This window comes from Aspergillus foveolatus (assembly GCF_047715535.1).
Source record: "Aspergillus foveolatus strain CBS 279.81 unplaced genomic scaffold BDW70scaffold_15, whole genome shotgun sequence".
Taxonomy (NCBI): domain Eukaryota; kingdom Fungi; phylum Ascomycota; class Eurotiomycetes; order Eurotiales; family Aspergillaceae; genus Aspergillus; species Aspergillus foveolatus.
This window is the reverse complement of record NW_027396079.1, coordinates 1-13,354: the sequence shown is the minus strand read 5'-3', so window position 1 is coordinate 13,354 and position 13,354 is coordinate 1. Positions and strand designations below refer to the sequence as shown.

Here is a 13,354-nt window from a genome sequence, read left to right as displayed (position 1 = left end):
AATATTTTCCATTGTGTCGATCGTCAGGTCGGACGTATGTGTTACCGAGCTCTTGCGTCGCGCGTGCGATCATCGAGGTGATCATCACAATCACCACTGCTTATTTTTCCGAAAACTCCCCAAAAGTGGTCTACTCGGAGTACATCTTTATTTTATTCCCCAAAAGCCACTTTTTTAGCCTCCTTCATAAGAGGCTAAATAGAGAAGTCCCATCCCCATCCGTTCTCTGGTTCGTATCATCGCGTCTCATGTTCGTTGCCCGATCATCTGCCGGATCGCACACGCCAGCCGTCGCACTCCCTCTGCCAGCTTCTCCTCCGGTTCCCACGCGAAGCACAGACGGATAAATGACCCAAACTCGTTCTTGTCCTCCGCCTGGTCGCCCTGGACTCGGAACAGATTTCCTGCAGCGACTCTCACACCGTGATCCTGCAGTGCGACCGGGACCAGGTCACTCGCGCGCAGGGACCCCGGCAGTGCAGCCCAGATAAAGTAGCCGCCCGCGACGGAGGGTCCCGTGAAAGGGATCGTTACACCAAGGGGGTAAAGGTGGGTTTTTATAGCGGACATCAGGCGGTAGTATCGTGATGCATATGCGGGGCGTAGGACTTCGTCAATGTGCGTTTGGAGGAAACCGGAGGAGACAAGCTGGTCGACCGCGGTGGATGAGAACTGGGACGGGGCGCCGCCGGAGCGCTGGCAGCCTCTACATTCGGTTAGCTGTGCCTGGACAATCCGGAGAGCGGTCCGTACGCTTGTGAGATACCGTAGGCGACCTTTTCTGACCCCTCTGCCCATCCTGTACGGATCCCCGGTCCGATGAGCTTGCTGAAACTGCCGTTGCTCACGACGTTGCCCCATTGGTCTTTCGGGCCGCCGTCCAGATACCGGTCGACGTCTACGAGTCGCAGGTGTAAGGCGGTCGCGTGCCCGTCCAGCGGCTTCTCGGGATCGGACGGCCATTGCAGGAAATCGTAGACATCATCTGTGACCACGAGGGCATCGAACTCGCGCGCCAGCCGGACGAGATTCTCGCGGTCCGACCGTGACATTGTTATCGTAGACGGATTCGAGAACGCGGGCGTCGCATAGATAACATGTCTGTAGAGCCTCGCCCATGGCCGTAGAGGTGTAAACTTTGCTCGATCAGTCAGAATAGCCTCTCATTCCATCTCGACATCCGTACCGGTTCCCTGCCCCCCTTAGCCCCGCGGTCGTCGGCGGCAGCCATCTCCCGCCGCAGATAATCCAAATCCAGCCCGCGCTCATCCTGAGGAATGGCTCTCAGACGGCCCGCGAAGCCTGCATCATCAAAAATGCGGCAGACCAGGTGGTAGGTCGGCGCCACCAACCACACATTCCGCGTATAGCTTGGGTCGGAGAAGACCGACAGGATGCACGCGAGATTCTGGCTCGCGCCGCCCGTGATGCAAATACGACTGCCTGTGACAGGGTCGGCTGGACGGTAGAATGAAGTCAGCCATTGAGCGACGTGCTCGCGCAGTGGCCCGTACCCCTCGTCGGGGCCGTACATCAGGGCCGGCGTGCGGATGGCGGGGTCGGCCATCACCGTGGCGAATGCGTCCGCGAGCGCGCCCGTAGGGAGGAGCGAGGGATTGGGCCATCCCGTGAAGAGATCAACTGTGTCGTTATCCATGCTGACAGAATAGGGGCTGAGCGCGGAGTAGATACTCGGGGTTGGCTGAGATTGGGGGTGTACGGTAAGAAACTCTACACTGATATTCTCCGTTGGAGATATATTTTGGCATCTATCTTATCTATGCCGCCGCGACTGCCATCACCGTTTAGGCTAAGGTTGACTTTTATCCTTGAGCTGATCATGCGATAAGGTACGTAGCTAGATCTGATTAATTTAGAGTCGCATACATATCGCATAACATATGTAGTCTAACATAGGTAGTCTATCGATAAGCCACTTTCTTCAGTCAACGTCCTTCGACATCCTTCAACGCCGTTTAGTCATCCCCAGACTGGACGGTCACGTAACCTCGGAATCTCCTCACTGAGGAACATCGTAACTCCGACATCGGCTCGAGCGGACAGCTCCCATCATCTTACATGTCAGAAGATCGGTTCCAAAGGTCGACCTGGGGAACCGAGTTGGGAACCTTGGGAAGAAACTTGGTAACTTTGATTTGGTAAGCGGTAATTATCGTTCCGAATAATAGGCGAGCGATACAGCACTCCGCCTCGAGTAATGGCAGTGCCTGGAAAATGGGACCTTACGTACATTGTGCATACGTAGCGTCAATATACGTCTTCCTATACGTAGCTATTTCTGCTGTCAGTCTGGCAGATTGCAAAGTCGCCACTCCATCTTATCGCAGCGAGAGAGAAAGAGAGAGAGACTGCCCGAGTATAGTAGTAGGGGTATACTCTATAAAAGGAGAATGAAAAAGGACTAAAAGAAGATCTCAGTTACTCCGAGTAGAGTAGAATCTCTGAGTAGAATCATGACGTGGTAAGGAGTGCCGTGCTGGCATCTGGTCAGCCCCTGATGCTCCACCAGTTTGGGGACCTCAAGTCGCACTGGGGCGAGGCTGCGAGGCTGCGAGCGTGGCTATGAACTGTGAATAATAATAATACTAATGATCACACCATCCCCTCCCCCAAGACTATTAATATTGGATGCCCGCCTCATTCGCAATAATGTCCACCGCCCTGCCCCTGCACCTTCGGGTACTCGGATTGCGAATCAACAGCCGTGGAGTTGCGAAGTGAGCCTACTAAAGGTGAAGCGTCCAAGACGGATTGGTTGACCCAGTTCCGTGGACCGTCAATTTAGAATCTATAAATATCGCACTTTGCATTGATTGTATACGTATGCCATTCTAGGCACAAACGAGAGGGTCTGGAAGATCGGATCTGGGGACCGGACGGTCAGTGGGCACAATGGGCATTGAGAAGAAGAAGAAAAACAGTGAAAGGACTGTGTACACAGTGTAGGCATGAAAGGAGTGCAGCCTATTCATATTCTTTGGTAGAATTTGCAAGTGGGCAGGATCCAAGAAATACTCCGTACTTAAAATACGTTAGAGCTGCCGAAAACAGTATCGCGTGGTTCGTGGAGGGAGAACTGCGCATTGATTGGTTCTAGGTTGCTGCCCCAAACATCAATATTTATGATCCAGTTTCTTTCCTTCTTCTCCCCCATTCCTCGCTCTTTACTTTGTCGTCTCTACCATTACTTGTACAGCTCCCTTCTCCTGTTCGTGAACCAGTTTGTCGTCATCTGAAACCAGTATCGCCCTTCGTTTCCCGTGAATTCTGCCGACCGCCTGGCTGCTCGGCTGCCGGCTCGATCTCTCGCTCCTTCCTCTCATTCCTCCCCGCTCCCTCCTGCAGATCCATTCCACAACCCTCGCCGGGTATCGTGGACAGCTTCAGACGTCCAGTAGGAGGAGAAGGAACTGCCTGGGCCCCCAGAACCGGCCGTGGTCAGACGTTTTCAGCTGCTTTTGCGTTATTGTCAGCCTTCGGCCCTTCGTACATGGTTGGTGGCTGTCATTCTTTCCCACCTCATTCACTCACGCTCAGCCTTGCTCATCTGCTCACTCCCTCCTTCCTTTACCTACCTATTCCTCCCCGCGGCTCTCTCGGTCGCGAGTCTTCTCCCCTCTTTTTTATATAATTTTTTTTACTGCATCTCATCGATCTCACCCAGCTGGCGTTTCTGGGACTAATTTTGTTTTTTATCCTGCGACGCTAGCTCCGCAACGATGCTGTCCGCTCCTGTTAAGTCGGCCAAACGAATCTCCTCCCTCTTCTCGCTGGGTTCACATAAAGATGCGTCGAGCCCTACGTCACCGCGCTCGCCGAGTCTTTCCAGGCCGTCGCCCGATCAGAGCTCGCAGGATACGCGGCCCCGAAGTAGCTCCAGACCAGCCCGTCTATCGTCCGCACCGGCCGTGCCCAACTTTTCACATCCTGGCCATGGCGCATCTCCCAGCCCAATGAAGGACGACTTTGAGGATTTGGATGCTCCGCTCCCGCCGCCTCCCTCTCTCTATGCGGTGAACTCGGACCTGGCCGAAAGCACATCCAACTCGCCCGATGGTAGACCTCAGAGCAGAGGCCGACGATTGAGTAGCAGTAGACCGGGTAGTTCCGGTGGCCTGGCCGTTCCCGGCGGTCCCGATTCACGGCCCGGAACGCCCTCCAAGAGACGCAGTTGGATGCCCGGACGAGCGCGCGCGAGCTCGATCGATGTGCGGTCCAGCCCCCAGCTGCCGAGTGCTTGGATTGCTGGATTGGAACACAAGATTCTGTATGACATGGGCCCCCTGGGCCGGGGAGAGCAGGTACGTAAGCCTGGTCGTATTCGACGGCTACATTCCCTCCTGTTGTGATATTTCCCGCGCGACCGCAACTGAGACGGATCGGACAATAGATTCCGGAATTGTGGAACGAGACCGGCGACACATACGTTTACCTGTTCCCCCAGAATACCGGCAGACCGCCGTCTTTCAAGATTCATTCCACCGTCTTCGCTGATTCAGCCTCGCTAAACTTTCTCGCCCGTGGTTCCGACCCGAGAGCCACCGGCAGCCTTGAGCGCCAGACGCGAAGTTTATCTCTGAACCCTAATAGCACACCTACCTCGCCTCTTACACCCCACAACTGGAATGATAACGATAACGACAGCGCCGGTAGTAGGCGCATGTCGTTTGAGGATGACACGCAAGAGGAGCCCCAGGAACTTCATCTCTATTTGCCAATCCCGCTGAATAGTGATGTGTCCAGTGAAGGCGCAGCTATCTCCCAAGAAGACTTAGAGACGCTCCTTCTCTTCCGAAATCTCTTTGCCTTCCTCCTAGGCCAGTCCTTGATTGCAACACCGCGGTCCTCGTCGTTGTTCACAATTTTCATGGATATCGCTACCCTACTGGCTCGTTTTGAATTCACTAATCTGGACGGATCCAATTTTGGTGAAATTGCTACATCTAGCTTTAGCAATTATTGTGATGAGCTTGCACTAGCTGATGTTCGTAAGAGCAGAGAAAAGACAATTGAAGCTATTGTCTTGGGAGAGCGACTTCGATTCTACCCGCTCTACCTGGAAGGGTTTGTGCACGGTGTTGGAAAGCTGGACGAGTTGAAACAGCTGAGGAGCCCTAAATACGGGTTGATCAGTGCTATAACCCAGAAGCGACTTGAGCGCGGGTTCATCGATCTGGACGGTCGTCTGAAGGTCTTGCAAAGTAAACTCAATGACTTTGAGTTCCCTTCGATCTTTTCCGGCTCCGCGAATTCCCAAACGACCGCCGAGAGCAAGGTGGTGCGGTACAAAGCATGGAAGGCAGCGTTTCTCGAGTTCCGGCGATTCCTGCTTCAGTACTACCGTCAGAAATACGGATCGTGGCCGCCCAAGCCATCACGAAAGAACCATTTTGAGGAGAGTGGCTTGAACCGTAAAGTCGCGAAGGAGGTGTACGAGGACATGTGCAATGTCTACGATATGCTGGTCGACCGCACTGCCCTCACTGATCGAACACTCGACGTAACGCCGGTTGCTGACGAATCTGCCAGCCCGGCAGAACTTCAGAATCGTGCCCTGCGGATAGTGCTCAGTGAGTATGATCGGAGCACACCACCAGTGCAGCCTCCAATCCCGTTCGATATTCCCCAATATCCGTCTCTGCAACCGCTCCTGCGAAAACCGCTGGACTCTAAGAAGGAAGCGAAGCAGATGACGAAGAAGTTGAAAGATTCAGACGTTAATGCCGTGCTCATGGCATCTTATACTCGTGAAAGTCTGAAGCCGACGCCGTTTGTTGAAGCTTTTATGCAGTTTGAACGGCGCCAAGGCCATGGCAAGTCCCTTAACGACTTGATTGACCTCCGATGCGGCCAGTGGATTCTCATTTACTGCATTATTCAAGCACTACCGCTGGTCGTCGTGGATGTCCAAGACGTTCGTTATACCGACGACACGGAATATTTCTTGTGCATTGCTCCTCGCGGCGGCGCGCCTTGGGTGAACAGTGACGGCAAGGTTGCCCGTAGCTGGTTCGGCGTTGCCGGAGGCAATGGTCTCGTCAGCTTACCGTCTGATGTGGTCGTTAACGGTGTGGAAGGTGTCTACCGGCGCAGCCATTGTTGGCAAATGGCGGAGCAATGGGCCGAAAAGGATGCCATCTTGGGACCGCCCACAGTTGATGACCCGTATGACAATGAGTCGTCAATCTCGTCCCCGTATCCCGCCCACCAGTCATCTACCGGGTCATCATCTGAACATCCCGCGCACCTACAGCAGCCGATGCCTGGACAGCAGACGCCTCCTACTCCGCTGCTGACCCCTGGCGGTGGTCTTGCGCCGCCACCTGCTATTCCGCGAATGAACTCGCCCGCTCTACGTGCAAGGGCAGAGCATCGGCACTCGATCAATCCCGGCCTGGAGGCGCTGCCATTACCAGCCGGTGTGGCTCCGATTGATCCGCCCGCACGGCCCGTCAGCAAGTTCAACCCCAACATGAGCTTCGACGACATCTTGAAACAGGTCCCGAACCAAAAGGGCAAGAAATGATGTCCCTTTAACCGAGATTGTACAATGTTTGAGGAGGAGCTATACTATCAACATTGCATTTTATTATACACCTTAATAACTCTCTTTATCATCGTCATCCATGTTCTCTGTAATGGTACAGCAGGCAGGTCTAGGACGGGAACGGCGTACATGCGTGACAAAAGATATTCAGCTGATTGTTTGCGGCGAGCATTTTGATTCCGGGATTTGCATTCAACCTTTTCTTTTTTTCCCCCCTCCCTTGCCTTTGCTTTTTGGAAACTGCTGTTAGACGCGGTCTCCTGGCCTTGCATCTTTGCATTCACTGGATTCCCACGATTCTCGACCCGTCGGATTTCTGTTATAGTAGAGCGATAGAGTAATTAATAATTGTGATGATCTGTCCTTCCGTTGACTACGCAGTAGACATATTATCCGACTTATCGGAGTAATCAGCATGGATGCTACTGTAGACGATATTAGCACAGAGACTAAATGAGTTAGTGCATTCAGCCCCAGCAAGCAGCTAAGCGATTTCTTCAAGACTTGTACTCAGCTAGGGCCGTAAGATCGTATTTAACGGCCTAGATTGCCGGCCTGCAGTTTGGTCTCTCAGATTCTGGAGTAAGACTCGCAGCTGTGCCGTCTGCCGCTTCCCACTCATTTCGCGCAACACCAGGAAACACCGCACTGCAGCTTATACACGAAAACGTGCTTAAATGCCTACATAACTCAATCTTCGCGAGACACTGTCTCCGCAATACTGCATTATTCAATCGTGTGACCCGAGAACCGGGAGAAAAAAATGGCCAACTCCAACTCCCGTTCCCGCTCTCGCAGCTTAACGAGTTCCACGAACGACGCCCACAACGATCGCCTGGAACCCCGCCTCCTCAAGGCCTGCGCCTCCGATTCCCTTAAAGAAGTGCGCGATGTTGTCGTGACGGCGCGTGAGACCGGGCAGCTGACGGATGGGTTTTTGCGGCTGGGACTTCTGCGCGCTTGCGAGAGGGGCGGGATTGAGTGCGTGCGGTACTTACTTGAGGTGGGTGCTTTGCCGGACTACAGCTACAGTACGATTACCAATGCAACTGCAAATGCGGATGTGCAAGGGAACGGGAATAAAGATGGAGGAGGTAACGCAGGGAGGGTAACATCCTCGCCACTCCTCAAAGCCGTTGAGCGAAACCATGTCCGCGTTGTCCAGATTTTACTAGATTACGGGGCTTCGCCGGATAGCACAGATCGCAAAGGCCGCACGGCGCTCATGACGGCTGCATGGCGGAACCATTTCCACATCCTGCAGGTTCTCATTGCGCGGAGTGCGGACGTCAATGCAACGGATAACAGGGGGCGCAATGTGCTGCATAACCTTGCGGCGGACAAGACGTGCGATTGGGGTGAGGATGTGGTGAGCTTGCTGCTGGGTACGGTTTGTGCAGTTGATGCCGTTGATGAGCTTGGGCGGACGCCGCTGCATTGGGCCTGTGCGACGGGAAAGGAGAGGCTTGCCGAGATGCTGCTCGTGAGGCCGTTACATGTGATTGGTAGTAGGAGGGCCACGGGCGGGCGGGTGAGTGGACTGGTGATGACGGGCGCGGATGTGAACGCTGTTGAAGGGCGGAATAAAACGGCGCTGCATTTGGCTGTTGCGCATGGGCACGAGCGCATTGTGGCGTTGTTACTGAGGCATGGCGCGGATATCAATGCGAGGAGTGATGGTGGGTGGACACCGTTGCATAATGCGTGCGATAGAGGCAGTGAGAGTATCGCGAGGAGGCTGTTAGCTGCCGGAGCGAAGATCAATGCACAGCTGCTGAATGGGATTTCGCCCCTGCATCTGGCGGCGCAGGGTGGGCATCGTGAGGTGGTTGAGTGTTTGCTCGAGCGGAGTGATTTGAAACAGCGGTTGAGGGATAACTTCGGAAGCACGGCCTTTTTGCGCGCGGCGCAGTTCAAGCGGAAGGATATCGTTGCGCTGTTGGCGCCGTACAACAATGTCGAGGCGCTGAGTGAGGATGCGCGCGGCGCTTGCGAAGGCTTCGAAGCGACTGTTGTGGATTTCGGAAATTTTCACAATGAGAACCGTGTCAAGCGGACATCTGTGTTCAATTTGCTGTATGGGCGGGATCCTGAGAACCCCCGGAAACAAGCGTTCAACGCGATGCCGTTGAATAGCAAGGCAACGGAGTTCCGATGGATTCATCTGCCCGCAAATAATATGGCTTGGGTGGAGGCGTTGCTGACAAAGGCATTCATCGAGGAGGGGGCGCATGATGTTGATAGCTTCAAGGGGCTGGAGAGGTCGTTCAATTACCAGCACCGCGGGCAGAAGATGCATTCGAATTTCATGAGGCCATTGTGTCAGAGTACGCATAGGGCACCGAAGGTTCATGATGATGGTCATCGTGACCCCGTGGAGGAGAGGGAGGAAGTGCAGTCACCAAAGATATTAATCAATGGGCTCTCGAGAGAGCTGCTATCCTCACCAGTGCCACCGTCTCCGAAGCTAGACGGAAACAAAAAGAAGCAGAGGCACGGCGGGAAGATGGAGCGTGTGGATTCGCAGGATGATACTCAGAGCGCATCAGGAAAGAAAGGAAAGAAAGGGTCAGCAGGAACGCCCAAAGGGCCTAAGTCGCCCCCTATCAGACGAGAAAAGTCCCCACATCCCACTCTTTGCAAGGAAAAGCCGCCACCGCTGGAAAGCAACATCTGTTACTTCATGCCGTATTTACATTTTGAGACAGCAGAGCGACGAGAGAGGATGCAGGAGGCGATTCGCAAAGCTCAACAGGCCCCGACGCCTCAACCGGGGCTTGATCGGACACCAACACGCGATGAATTGCTCCTGCGCGCTCACCTCACAGGGTCGTCGACTTCGCTCCACATCCGCCGTACACTGGACCAGTTTTTCTACCCCAATATCGACACGCAATCACGCGATCAGGACCAGGTAGTGTATAGGTATCAGAAGAAGAGATCTCGTGTGCCGGAGCCCAAGATCTTCATGGTTGACCAGCTGTGGATGTGGATACTCGGACCGAGCTTGATTGTGACCAGCTTTCCACAGCGATGGGACCAGCCGAAGAATGATCCGTTGAACGTGTTGGATGGGATCATCGAGGACATCAACTCCAAAACACGCGAGCCCGTACGCTCAGTCTATGACCTTGCCCTTATCATTACCAACCGCTGCTCAGGAGTGTTTGATCGGCACCGCATGGGTGACGACGAGTACCAGTTTCTCGACATGTTCGAGTCGTCTATCGGCATTGCGACGGACCGTGAAAGTTTCCTGTTTAATCAGTTCAACCGGGCGTCAGCGCAGGCATCAGATTGGCTCAAGACTCATCGAAAACCCAGTCGAATTGCACGTCGAAAGGAGAAAGACGTAGCCAAGGATTTGAATAAAGAAGAGCGGAAGAAACAAGACAGCGATGAGGTCGATGACGAGCCGTTGTTCGTCGACAATCTGCTGGACATCGGCCAGGAGACGGACCTGCTCGCTGAAGCGAAGGATATCCGTGACGAGCTGAACATGATCCGCATGGTCCTGCACTACCAGAAAAACGTCCTTGACGACTTCCATGAAGTTGTGGGAGAAATCTATCTCAGCCAGGGCCAAAGCCAGAGGGATATCAAGAAGCGGTTTGGAGAGCAGCAGCGCACGATCGACATACACCTGAAAGATATTGACCGCATGGACAAGCAAGCGGAGCGCATCTACTCGTCCATCACAGACCTTCTCGACCTGAAGCAGAAACACGCCAACGCGTTCGAGGCGCGGTTTGCTCGCGACCAGGCAGCTGGCACGGCTCGTCAGGGGAAGATTCTCATGGTCTTCACAATCGTGACGATTGTCTTTCTTCCACTTTCGTTCATCACCTCAGTCTTCACCATCAATATGCCCGAGTTTGAGGACAAATTAACCATGGGGTATGTGGCCAAGTATACGTTTGGAATCGGCTTTGGGATCTCAATTCCACTGGTGTTGCTGGCTTTGGTCTTGGATGATATTGGAGATATCTTCCAGGAGGGACTCCGACGAGCGAGAGGATGGGTTAGGACTGGTAGATATTCAAGGAACCAAATTCTGTTAGATAGGATGAAGGCGCAGCGACAGAGTCGAGAGCGAACGCTGTTGCCAACCAGGGAGAGGACAAGGGAAAGGGAGAGAGAGATGCTGGAGCTGGAGTTTGACAAGACTGTATAACTAACTGTATATACATTGATGACTAAGGAAATGACTTATGATGACTTATGACCTGCCGAGGTTCTCCGCATCGACAACAGGATAAATTCCCCGCCCATAGTTTACTTATTTACACTCACCTCAGACACTCAAGTATCTGTAATGGAGTACTCTTCAATCGCCCAACGCAAGCAAGACCAGCTTTGGGAGCGCATTCCTCAAGAATGGCGTCTTGCCCAGGACAAGATTCCCCCCGGGATGCATTCCCCCGCGGAATCTGTTACAAATGTTCAGTATGACCGGGTCAATGTGATGGATATCCCTCGGTCATGCGGCTTGCTCTCCCCAAAAGAGATCAAAATCACCGAAAATTGGGATATTACAGGTCTTCTCAGCCAGATCCACAGCCAAAGTCTCACAGCAAAGGAGGTCATTCAAGCATTCTGCAAGGTACCACCACACTTTCCCAAGGTATGCATGAGCTAACGACCCAGAGAGCCGCCATCGCTCACCAACTCACACGGTGCCTAACAGAGCCCCTCTTTGAGCCTGCTCTCCAACGAGCTCAAGAATTGGACGACCACCTTCGCCGCACCGGCTCCCCAATTGGTCCTCTTCACGGCCTCCCGGTCTCAATCAAGGATTCGTTCAACATCCGCGGCGTCGATTCGACAGTCGGGATCGCCGCTCTAGCTTTGCACCCTTCAGAGAAAGATGCACCGCTAGTGTCACTTCTGCAATCCCTCGGCGCGATCATCATCGCCAAGACCAACGTCCCCCAGACAATGGGCGCTCTGGACTCCGCAAACCATGTCTTTGGCAGAACGCTCAACCCGCGCAACCGCCAGCTCACTGCGGGCGGATCAACAGGCGGCGAAGGAGCTCTTCTTGCCCTTCGCGGCAGCATGATCGGCTTTGGAACCGACATTGGCGGCTCCATCCGTATTCCGGCCATGTGCAACGGCTTGTACGGGTTTAAACCAAGTCAAGGTCGCGTGCCATACGGCGGGCAAACAGACGGCCAGCCCAGAGCCAAAGGGCGGATCTCGATTCAAGCTGTCGCAGGACCAATCGCCCATTCCGTCGCCGACATCAACACCGTCATGACTCACCTCATTCCCAGGGCCCAATGGTTCGGTGAGGATTGTATCCCGGGCGCTTGGCCGTCACCTCTCTCGTCTTTCGGCAGGAAGTCCAGACCGATTACTATTGGGGTCCTTCCGTCAGACGGGATAGTCGAACCTCTGCCACCAATCTCAAAGGTTCTTAACGAAGTCGCTGCCGCTCTCCGTCGAACACCGGGAGTCAACGTTGTCCAGCTACCCGTCCCGAAAGCCCTACCCAAATGTCAAGCCTTAGCTGGGCGTCTCATGGGCGTCGATGGCGGCATGAAAATGCTAGATCTTGTCGAAAGCACCGGCGAAACACTAATCCCTTGGCTCAAGGGTCGCACAAAACGGGGACGGCCGCTTCTTCTTTCGCAGCTGGCAGAGCTACAGGCCGCCCGAGGAGATGTTGAGCTTGAACTCCGCAGGGAGTTGTGGATGTATGGTAGTACGGGACATGAGCAAACGGTCGACGCGATCATTCACCCTGTTGCGCCACATCCTGTGCCAGAGTTAGATCGGTACAATGCGGTCGGCTATACGTCTTCGTTTGTGCTGTTGGACTATCCGGCTGGGACTGTTCCGGTCCGAAATTTTGGCAGAGATGATCTGGAAAGCGGAAAAGAGATGGAGGCACGTTTTATTGGAAGCTGGGATAAGGCGAACCGGGAACTTTGTAAGTCTTCCCTTCTTAGATCACCTTGAAGAATGGTGAAGTGCTGACTTTACCTAGGGAATGAGAAAACGGTCGATCGGACAGTATACCTGGACTCCCCGCTGAGCGTCCAGGTCATAACGCCCAAGCAACACGACTACGAGCTTTACCAGGCCATGGAGCTGATTGATCGGGCTATTAGAACTGACAGGTCAAAGCTGTAGCTCTGCCTAGGCCTCGTATATAATATACACCTCGTATATAGTATACAGTATACAGTGTATGCATAGTTTTCACGACCCTGTAACTATACGCTCCCGCGCAGATACGGCAGCATAAGCCCCTTGCATATACGGTACACCGTCGAGGAGACAACCACTGGTTGTGTTATCTACGTCGAAAGTTGTGCCTAATGCCGAATCACTCTATCCGATACCAAGATGTCATTCCGGACATGATCATTAATCTGCCGTAACCGAGTCTCTGGCACGGCTGCGGGGTCTCGAACCTCGGCTCGGCTTTCCCCATACTATCTATAGCTTAGCTACGGCATACTGTTCGAACAAAAGGGCAAAAACGTATTTAGCACGTAATGAGTTGGTACCAGTCCAGATTCTGCCAGCAGAAATTTGATTACATATACAGGATAGCTTGCTTAGTTTCACCGACTGGCTACTTATCCTAAGCACCACGTAAAGGTGCAAGCTATGCTCAGGTGAGGTACACAGCCCGTACCCCTAGGCAGTGCAGGTGTCTGTACAGGAAAAAATATGAAAGCTCGTACATATCTGTGACTTCCAGCTCCACCCACACCGCTTCCCGCTGTGGGTGAGCCACACCGTAATTTCCAACCACACCGTAATTGCCATTTT

At 53.6% G+C, this 13,354-nt stretch overlaps 3 protein-coding genes across 3 annotated transcripts; 2 read left to right on the top strand and 1 right to left on the bottom strand.

Moving 5' to 3' along the window:
* Positions 1-246: 246 nt before the first annotated feature.
* BDW70DRAFT_158531 (aminotransferase-like domain-containing protein) lies at positions 247-1,657 on the bottom strand (the record flags this gene model as incomplete). Its single annotated transcript, XM_073740535.1, has 3 exons — positions 247-706; positions 754-1,136; positions 1,187-1,657. 3 exons carry the CDS (start codon positions 1,655-1,657, stop codon positions 247-249), a joined length of 1,314 nt encoding a protein of 437 aa, XP_073597359.1.
* Positions 1,658-3,542: 1,885 nt separating this feature from the next.
* Positions 3,543-6,571, top strand: BDW70DRAFT_24750 (uncharacterized protein). Its single transcript, XM_073743591.1, has 2 exons — positions 3,543-4,322; positions 4,412-6,571. The coding sequence occupies exons 1-2, from the start codon at positions 3,741-3,743 to the stop codon at positions 6,545-6,547; spliced, it is 2,718 nt and encodes a 905-aa protein (XP_073597358.1). The 5' UTR covers positions 3,543-3,740; the 3' UTR covers positions 6,548-6,571.
* A 2,119-nt stretch (positions 6,572-8,690) lies between these two features.
* BDW70DRAFT_166733 (ankyrin repeat protein) lies at positions 8,691-12,716 on the top strand (the record flags this gene model as incomplete). The annotated part of the gene is made up of 4 exons (XM_073742068.1): positions 8,691-10,599; positions 10,876-11,171; positions 11,216-12,503; positions 12,561-12,716. The coding sequence occupies 4 exons, from the start codon at positions 8,691-8,693 to the stop codon at positions 12,704-12,706; spliced, it is 3,639 nt and encodes a 1,212-aa protein (XP_073597357.1). The 3' UTR covers positions 12,707-12,716.
* Between the last annotated feature and the right edge of the window lie 638 nt (positions 12,717-13,354).